Raw genomic sequence first — 10471 nt, 5'->3', positions numbered from 1 at the left:
AAGGTTAATTGAACTACCCTTGACCATGTATAACATTGTAATTTCCAAATGGGGCAAACGATCACTAAAAAACATTAAAAAAAAATCAAACTATTATTATATGTTCATTAATATATGTAAGTCTGAATAATTGTCAAACACACATGATAACACATGGTCATGCATGGATCTTAATGATCTAAAATATATATTATTATATTGTAGTACCAACCTTAGTGTCTTTATGACTATTTCATCTCATTTTCTTGTCAATCACACTTCCCAAAATTAATATTTTATTTGGTGTAAAGATGAGAGATGATGACACCTTACACGCTTAGACTTTGTGTGTTTCTCTTGTCCATTATTTAAATTAGATTGCATACTCATTAAGAAATATATGGATTAAGAAATGGACCGTGACCAAGAGTACAATAAATAAATTAATTAATTAAAATTGATGGCTTTTTGGTCATACTTATAGAGAAAATGTCAAGCATGAAATCATAATTTATTTGCTAAATTTTGCATCATGCATGCATACTCAAGAACTTTTCTTCATTATTTTGTTTGAAGTTTTCCTCTTCTTTTGATTTTTATTATTTTTTTTTGAAAGTATATGTGCATATCTTAGCCCTAAGATTTCTCCATACATTCCCAAACTACTTCTACTTGAAGCAACTTATTTTGATTATATATTTTAAGAAAAAATAAATTGAAGGTAGCGCGAGAGGCCCGCCTAAATTAGCTGTGATAGTTTGGTGTCACCAAGATTAACTAGGATATACGGAGAGTTAATTGGTGAATAAAGACCAACATTGTTCAGTTAAGCATATTCATTCTGAAGTCAATACTTATTGTACTTAATTACTGGTTGACAAATTTTAATAATGATACTCATAATAGACTTCATAGTTTTGAGATTTCTCTTGAAAAGATCATGTTTTTTTTTTAAAAAAGAATCATGCTTTTATTTGATTACAGACATCGTTAGAGTTATCGATTTCAAAGTAATTTAATTTTTTTAAAAAACTTTTTTCTTTTTTTTTTCTATAAAAAATGAAAAGAAAAAGAAACCAAGAGTGGAAACATGGAGGAGGCAGAAGTAGCATGTGCTAGGGGAGACATGACCCCAACCAGGATGCCCCCCATCACATTTTTGTGTGCGTCTTTGTTGGTGTGCAACTCTACGTACCACCCTAGTCTGGTCCATAGATCACCCAATATTTACTGTTCCATGCCTTTGACAATTCCAATGTACACTATTTATTTAGTAAATTTAGTGATTCTAACTCAGTAGCCGAAGATGAGATGACACGAGTCTCTTTTAACTTAATCATAATTCTAAGAATGTAACAATTTTAAAACTCATAAGGGCGCGATGTGTCTTTTGCCACTCTTGTAGTTCTACTTAGCCCAAATAAGATTAGTCTCAATTTGTAAATGTTAATCAACGTACTGGTTGAAGAAATATGTGGTGCGGGATATTACAAACCTCAATATGTAATTAGAGAATTGTGATATGTTGTCCACCGGACTTGATGTAGTTAATTGTTTGACTTAAAGATCATAACTAGATGCGGCAAGAATACTGAAAGATTTAAATTGAAAATTAGGATTTGAGCGATAATAAATAAAATAGTGCCCATTGCATGCGGTGAGTTTTTATTTTTTAAGCCTAAAGTTAAGAATCAGACTGCAAAACCATGTGGAGGCACTAAAACCCATCACATAGAGTCATAGACACTGTGTTCGTCATTTAATATGTTGTACAGTTGCAATGTTCGTTATATCTTTCTTTAACTTATAAAAATTCCCTCTTTTTCTGTACTTAAAAATATAAATATTCATAAATTTAATAGCATCTTTTTATTTAAAATAATAAATCAAACAATGTAGAATTTACTACTTTACATAATTTAATGGGAGAATATGATTTTTAAGACTTTCCTTACAAACCAATAAGTCAATAATCAATACACTATTTTTGTTAGGGTTTCTGGTTTATAAATAGAGGTTTTTCTTTTTTTGTGTTATACAATTATTTTATAGTTAATCTTGAGAAGTATTTGTAGGGTTTAATGATCTTCTGATCTTAGAGTTGCATTTGTAGTCTACTTAACAACTATTTTGAATTGATAGGTTATACGGAGTAGTAGATACCTTAGCTTTTTGAATGAATTAGTGTAATTAATTAAAGGAATAACCTAATTAGTAGAATAAGAAATTTCAATTCCTTGCTTTGGAAACTTTTCCTTTGAAATTGTTGCAGGCAGTACCTTTACGTTTCCATACTCCATCCTTAATAAGAATTTTTTTTCCTAAAGAAAAAAAAATAGCAGAAGAGAGATTATATTACTCACTCTAAATTAATTACTTGATTGAAAAGTAATTAACTAGTTTCTATTGTCATCATGTGGTTCATTTTTGGCATCAATTTTAGTTTGTGTGTGTGTGTGTTTTTTTGGTTACAGGATGAGGGAAAACTAAGTCACTATTCAATGGTGTGTACTGGTAAATTTGTTTATGTGTAAAAATCTATAAACTGCACATGAGAGGTGATCATTTTCCAGCGAACCGAACATGTCCTAAATATAAATAAAAATGCTCAGCTCGTCCATGTACAAAAAATATAGTGATGAATTTTCCTACAAAAAGGTTTAATTTGATCATTTTATTCTTGTGTGAACTCTTCATTAAATTAGAGTGAGAAGTGGTTGAGTGAGTACTGGAGTATGATTCTCATGTCAAAAAGTTACGAGTTTAATCATTGTCAATACTCTTTAAGTCTAGCCAGTTGCATAGTGTAAAAAAAAAAAAAAAGCTTATATATTGGCAATAATAGAAAAGATGTTAGGCTTAGCTTCTTGCTTGCATGAAATGGATTATTCTTTTTCAGCAATAAGTGCAATTAGAATTCTTTCTTTTCATTATTTATGCAAAAATCTCAATTCTTTCAGCTCAATAATTTCTCTCAACCTTTTCTTTTGTATTGAAATAATTTATTCGTTTGGGTTTAACTTCAATGATTCTCCTTGGAGATTTCTTTGCTAACTAGGAAAATAATATGTCTAAAATGATCAACTAACTCAAAATAAGTTGAGAAGTTTTGCTTTGTTAGTAGTCACAAAGTGTAAGGTTCGTGTAGGCATTATTGTACAAGCATTTGGATGCATATAGGCTTGTTGAGGTACATTCCGTAATTTACCTCCTTTACTTGATCATCTCCAGGGTTGAAATAGTACTGCGAACCCTTAAGTTTGGGATAACTTTAGTTAAGTTGATCGGATAGTTGATTTGACACTTAGGTTTCAAGTTCGATCAACTCCCTATTAGAATTTCTTACCTATTGACATTCCTGGTTACAGTCAGGGCCGGTTTATTTATTTGCGTGACCTTGTGCTAGTAAATAAGTGAGGTCCTATCAAAGTATAAATAAACTGCGAATTAAAGAAAATTTGCGAAGAGAAAAAATGCAAAAAAAAATATAATTTTGTGTCAATATAATCACAAATACATATACCAACTATCAAATTAGGCTCGACTAGGGGCCCTCAAAATTTTGGGACCCTGTGTTGTTGCACATTTTGCACGCCCTAAAATTTGACCATAGTTACAGTCTATTTTTTGTTCCGCTAGATCACAAAATAGGTTTTGTACAAAAATGTCATTTTCAAAAAAGAAAGAAAAAACTATAATTTCCCTCATAATGCAAAAAGTCACGTGTGATTGAAGAAAAGATGATGGAGTATAAAATCAAAGTGATTGATGGCATCTAGACCCCATTAATCCCCAAACTTTGGTACAGTGTTTACTTAATAAATGAGCCTATACAAGATTTTTTTACAACTAGTTTTTACCCCAATTAATTACACTGATTATTTTTAACCCCAAACTTAGTTTTATTCCTAGCAATTAAAAGTTATACATCTAAGCCAATGACTTTGTGGTCTAGTGATACGAAGTAATTCCTTCACATGAAAAGTTATAGGTTTGAACCTTAGTGAGGTTGAGGTTGTAATAGTTATAAGTTTTAAATCCACAGGACATTGCCCTTAGAGCCATTGCATAAGTAAATTGCGAGTCACACAGTCAACCCACTGGTTAAACCCTAGCCTTCATGCGTGCACAAAGGATCAAATTCGCACCTTCCACTCTTTACTTTGGTTATAGATTACTGAAAAATAAGGGGAAAAGGGACCATGCCAAAATATTATAAACTTGAAAGTTTTAATAATTATAAAACTCACTCCGTGGTATTTTACTAAAACTCCAATCATTGATTAACTTGATGGGCAACTGTGATCAGTCATTATTTTTTAAGGAGGATCTTGTTCTAGTGAGACAATATCTTTTCGTGAGATTGTGAGACACAACATGAATGCACACAGTCTACTATAGGAATGCACATACATTACATTAAGTCTGTGTGTACCCATGTTGGACAAATTGCACACATTTTGTGTCTAAAAGTCTAACGAGAAGATATTATCTCATTTGATTATATATATATATATATATATATATATATATATATAAAGTACCCACGGCGCAACTTAGCATGCCCCATCTTTCTGACTGGCATAACTACCCTGGCCAAGAGCTAAAATACGCGGAATAACTTGAAACCCCAGCCCCACAACCCTTGCTCGTTTTTGGGAACTTTCTTTTTAAGCGCAGAGCTCTGATTTAAGAAGAGAAACTGAAATTAGAAAGCTAGAGTGAAGAGTTTCCACACATACCTACCTATACATACACTCTATTTTATGTGCATCTTTATATATATACATGTATGTATGGTATGCATATGTATTGTGCATAGAGTTTCAGAAAGCTGGAGAGGAAAGGTCTGTGTGTGCTTAGAAAGTTGCAGGTTTTGTGCGCGTGTTTTATGTGCTGCCTGTAACTCTGTTGCATACAAGGCAATTGATTAATTTTATACCTAGAGGGGGGTTGTAGAAGAGGCCTGGTCAAGATTTGCTTTTTTTTTTTCTTCATTTCCAACACAGTGTCTTTGTTTGGGGCGAGAGAATCAAGGAAATCTTTGTGTCCCAGATCACTATTCCTCAAGAATTGCAATGGGTATGTGCCATTTTCTTCTCTTTGTTTCCCCTTTCTCTGGTTTAGTTGATTGCTATGATGTGATTCAATTGACCTTGTTGGTTGTAATGTTAAACTGCAAGTGTTATTTTTGGGCATTGTTGAGCTTCTGCTGGTAATTTCTTAGTTTTGGTTAGTACTTAATGGTACTAATACTTGTTTTTTTTTTTTTTTTGGGTTTATAGGATTTGGTGGTGTTTGTTTTCTGTTTGGGTGATTATTGAATTTTGTTGTGTCTAACCACTGGCTTGTTATGGTTTTTGTGCTGTGTTTCAGGCACAAAACTCTGCAGCACTTGTGTGTTTTGTGCTGTTTATTCTTGACTGTTTTAATGGCTAATGGTTCCCACAAAGAGACAGACACAGAACCCCACCACCCCCACCTCACACCTTTCTTTAGGACTATAGCCTTGGAAGAAAATTGTAGACTTTGCTAGATTAACCATTGAGATTGTGTGATTTTGGTAACCTTGGACTCTTTAATTGGACTGCTCTGCTATCTGGATTATTCTAGTCTTCTAAATCTTCATTATTGGCCAGCTTTATTTATTTCTTTCTTTTTCTCTTGTGTTCATCATACTCTCAATTACTTTCTTTTCACTCTTGGTTCTGGTATCTTGTATGTGATTGGTGCTGATGATTCTGTGATTTTTTTTCTCTCACTTTTTCCTTTCTCTGAGCATTAATGGTCTCTGAACTTTTTTGTATTAAAATGTTTCTTCAGAGGCTACAGTGAGTTACTCTAAGAACATGGATGATGAGTATGAGAAATTCATCAGAAGAATGAATCCTCCAAGGTAACTATTATTCTCATCACTTATTATTAAATGCCATACCAATTTCGTCCCCGTGACATTAACTCCATTATTTCTTTGTCTTCTTGCCAGAGTGGTCATTGACAATGAATCCTGCAAAAATGCCACTGTTATACAGGTATGCCTTTCTCTTGGTTCTTATCTGGTTTAGTCTGAAACATTTTTTGGGACTATTCTGAATATTATTTTATGATTTTTTTTTCGGGTGCGTTTTTAGGTGGATAGTGCTAACAAACACGGTACACTTCTGGAGGTGGTTCAAGTTCTTACTGATCTTAACCTGATTATTACCAAGGCGTATATATGCTCTGATGGAGGATGGTTCATGGATGGTAATGTTTTTCTAATTTTCTTTAACTTATGATATGGAAAAGGGAGATAAAAAAAAAGCAAAGAAATTGGGTAGATTCTTGGAGTGAAGTTTGAGTTGATTGTGTGTTTAATTGTGTTTTTGGCAGTCTTCAATGTTACTAATCAAGAGGGGAACAAAATAATGGATGAAGCAGTTTTGGATTATATTATGAAGGTTTGTTTTTTGTTGATCATTGAGAAAATTGCGTCTGGATTTGTGTTATGAGCCTACTGAGTTTAATTACGGTTTTGTTTCCAGTCTCTTGGCCCGGATTCTTGCTTTGCGTCGTCTATGAGAAGATCGGTTGGGGTTACTTCAGGAACGGACCACACCTCGATCGAGTTGATCGGGAGTGACAGGCCCGGGTTACTATCCGAGGTGAGTGCGGTCCTCACGAACCTAAAATGCAACGTGGTGAACGCGGAGGTTTGGACGCATAATACCCGAGCTGCAGCCATAATGCAAGTAACTGACGAGGAAACCGGGGGTGCAGTTTCTGATCCCAAGACGCTGTCTATGATTAAGAAGCTCCTATGCAATGTGCTCAAGGGAAGCAACAAATCTCGGCACGCTAAGACGCAGATCACTCACGGGGCTACTCACACCGATAGAAGGCTCCACCAGCTGATGTTTGCTGACCGAGATTATGAACGTGCAAGTGACGACGCGTTAAATCATCCCCCCGATAGGCCTAATGTGAGCGTTACTAATTGGCACGATAGAGACTACTCGGTCGTGACAATTCGTTGCAAGGATAGACCAAAACTTCTCTTTGATGTTATCTGCACTTTAACCGACATGGAATATGTCGTTTTCCATGGCAACGTAGATGCTGAGGGACCCGAAGCTTACCAGGTAGATATATACCTTTATTCAATCTCAAACTATAAATGAATATTGCCCTCTCATACTAAATTAAATTCGGTGCTTTGATTCGAAGGAATACTGCATAAGACATATCGATGGCTCCCCTGTAAAATCAGATGCAGAACGACAAAGAGTAATCCATTGTCTTGAAGCAGCTATTGAAAGAAGGGTATCCGAGGTCAGTCAATATGCATAATTTCACTTTTATGTTTATGCTATTATGATTATGATTCACCTAACTTTCCACAACAGTAAAAGGTTAATGAAAAGCCAAAATATGGAGAAAAGTAACATGAAATTAAGGGCTTTAGTTCTTTACAGTTACATAACATAACAGTCACAAATATCTCTATTTTGAATAATTTGTTGCTTGGTGACATATATATAATGATGCAGACCTATAACAAACACGATCTAGATTTTCTAGACAAATTTGACTGAATCTTTTTGTGGGGTTTAATATAATATTTTGCAGGGATTGAAGCTAGAACTTTGCACTACAGACAGAGTTGGGCTGCTATCAAATGTGACGCGAATATTCCGGGAGAACAGCCTCACTGTCACTAGAGCTGAGGTTGCAACGAGAGGGGGCAAAGCTGTCAATACTTTTTATGTGCGTGATGCCTCGGGGTACCCGGTGGATGCCAGGATCATAGAATCCGTGAGACAAACGATCGGACAGACTATCCTGCAAGTGAAGGGTAGCCCAGAAGACCAAAATTCTGCTCCTCAAGAGTCTCCAACCAGGTCCCTCTTTGGTGGCATATTCAAGTCAAGATCTTTCTGCAATTTCGGCCTAGTTAGATCCTATTCTTGAAACATAATCTTCAATTCTCTTGTATATTCAATCCCTCACCTTAGGTTATTTTGCTCCATTTTACCCCTTGAAAGATCATTTTCCTAAGGTCAAAAAAGAGAACCCAAACACACAGTTAGTGATTGTAAATATTCATGCTTTCTTGCTTTTTAGCCTTTTCTAGTCAATTGGTTTCACTTTGTTGATCCAATGAATTGAAGCATTAGAAATCTTTGTAGTGAGTTATTGCATTTCAACCCAGGTTGAAAGCCATGATGTGGTCATGTCAAAGTTTCTTGGATCTCTTGTACGCTCAAAGTGTGAAATTAGGAGTTTGTCATGACTCAAATACTCTTAAGAGTAAGAAGAAATCTATTTGAAAGGTTTTTTTGAATCGGAACATATGAACACATTAAATTATTAAAAAAAAAAATCAGTCAGCAAAAGGTCCTGTTTTTTTCTTAACAGATGGGGCCATCCACCCTGTCTGAACATTATTTAAACTTCACTGCTAATTGCAATTTGTAAACTATCTTTTGTTCATGATTACAACCAAGAAACAAGTTATCTATCACCTTATTATTAGTTCACTTTTTTGAGATTTTTTAGTTTTCATATTGTTGGTTTTATCTGTAGTTGAACGGCAAGCCAACACCACCGGAAAATCGACTAACACAACCGAAAAAACTAGAATGACTTCTCAACCCTCTTTGTATTATAAATTGCCTTTGAGTACAATGAATTGTTTATGCCCTTCTTGAGGCTTAGAACCCCTATTTATACAAGCTAAGATGGATTCCTCCTTAGGAAACTTTTAAACTATTTTAGGAAGTCTTTCCTTATTACATTTTAGGTATTTTCCTAAAGTATCTCGACCTTCCTTCCATATCTCTGCTTTCCGGCGTCAAGACTTATTTTAGGAAACCTCCTTAACCGCCTTCCTTACACCACCTTTCTGACATCGCCTTCTCTGCCTCGGCCTGCATCTAGGTCGGCAATGTTCAATCACTCTGAGTTTCAACAGTAATGTTCAATCACTCTGAGTCTAAAATCTTCAACTGCATTGTCACCTCTTAACGATCCCTTAATCGACCGACCGATCACCAGCCGACCCACTCCCTATTACCATACCTTCCCCTGAGTCCTCTTCCCATCATCATCGGTCGTTCCTCCTATCACATATATTTGCATGCACTTACTGATATGGAACATCGAGTATCGTGCTCGTGCGGTGATCGGATATAGGCCCTTTGCGTAGCACGACACAACCCGACCTATCCTTGTCTTCTCTCGACCTTGTGTCTGACCGATCTCACCTTAAATGCAAGTGAGTGGATCCCCGGCAATACCCACAACCCGACCTAATCTGATCGGGAACATGCAAATTTGCTTCAAGAAAATACTACTTTTACATTTATGAATATCAAATATAAAATTTAAAAGAGGAAACGTGCATGAAAATTAAAGTTGTTGAATCATATTGTATTCTATAAATAAAGTAAAATAAGACAAACTTCATGAACAAAAGGTACCAACCATTTGCTGACTTCCACAGCAAACAAATAATGGAAAATTTTAAACAAGAAAAAAAAGGAAAACCTTTTTGAAAAGATAATTGAATTGGAAGATTACAATTAATTAAATTAATATTAAAAATAAAAATAAAAATTCTATCCTACTCGTGTATAATATGCCTCGATCTATCATATGGCACCTCTCTACTTTGAAGTTTCTTGCATCATAAAGGAAAGCAAGAAAAGAGGGACAAATTGATATGTTTTGTCCATTTCAAATAATATTTTAAATAAGTTTTGGTTGAAATTTTGGCCCTTTAGCCTATGGTGAAAGCCCAATTCTAAAAGTATCGCTATAAAGAAAGGCTAGTTCAATGGGAATGTGATAATCTCATCAATTTCTTTTCGATCAAATAATTAAAAAGATATACATAGTATTTGGCAATTAAGAATAGCTGAAAAGCGGAATGTCAATTTAGCTGCAATGTTGGAGAATTGATTGGATTGGTTTTTGTAGGGTGTATCATTTTAAAGAGCTTTGAGTACAGTATTATTTTTCATAGTAAAAAAAAAAAGGAAAATCAGATTAATTTCACAGTTGTGGATGGATATATTTAAAAAATAAAACAAAAGAGTGCATACATGATACATGCATCAAATCTGCACAAGAAGTTACAATTAATGAAAGATTGTGCTCATGTCTAATTACCTGCGGTGCAACAGATTTGATCGAGAAGGTGTTAACAAGCATTGAACACGTCATCTTCTAATGTAAAAATCACGTTTTACTTACTTGGTGACCCCTTTCTGAATAAAGAGGGGGAAGACTAGAGGAAGATTTAATCCTAGCGAAATGTGGTTTCATCAATTTCCTTTTGACCAAATAATTGAAAAGGGGAGGATATGGTGGTATTTGAAAACCTAATGTACACAACTAACAAGAATTGTGGAATGAGAAAAGGAATCCTCTTTAGTCTTTTCTTAATTCTTAATATATATATGGTCCTCCAATATAATCAGTGTCTTGTTTTTTTTTTTTTTTTTTAATT

At 34.6% G+C, this 10471-nt stretch overlaps 1 protein-coding gene across 1 annotated transcript; it reads left to right on the top strand.

Moving 5' to 3' along the window:
* Positions 1–4623: 4623 nt before the first annotated feature.
* Positions 4624–8302, top strand: LOC116001535 (ACT domain-containing protein ACR4-like). Its single transcript, XM_031241414.1, has 8 exons — positions 4624–5061; positions 5803–5875; positions 5966–6011; positions 6111–6225; positions 6352–6419; positions 6504–7100; positions 7186–7290; positions 7588–8302. The coding sequence occupies exons 1-8, from the start codon at positions 5058–5060 to the stop codon at positions 7927–7929; spliced, it is 1350 nt and encodes a 449-aa protein (XP_031097274.1). The 5' UTR covers positions 4624–5057; the 3' UTR covers positions 7930–8302.
* The last annotated feature ends 2169 nt before the right edge of the window (positions 8303–10471 follow it).

This window comes from Ipomoea triloba, chromosome 13 (assembly GCF_003576645.1).
Source record: "Ipomoea triloba cultivar NCNSP0323 chromosome 13, ASM357664v1".
In the NCBI taxonomy this organism is placed as follows: Eukaryota; Viridiplantae; Streptophyta; class Magnoliopsida; order Solanales; family Convolvulaceae; genus Ipomoea; species Ipomoea triloba.
The sequence above is the reverse complement of the archived record's forward strand: the minus strand, read 5'-3'. Positions and strand labels throughout refer to the sequence as shown.

Coding starts and splice junctions, on each gene's coding strand:
- LOC116001535 (XM_031241414.1), top strand. Junction 5,876..5,965: donor AGAAGAATGAATCCTCCAAG/GTAACTATTATT, acceptor TCTTCTTGCCAG/AGTGGTCATTGACAATGAAT. Junction 6,420..6,503: donor TTTTGGATTATATTATGAAG/GTTTGTTTTTTG, acceptor TTTTGTTTCCAG/TCTCTTGGCCCGGATTCTTG.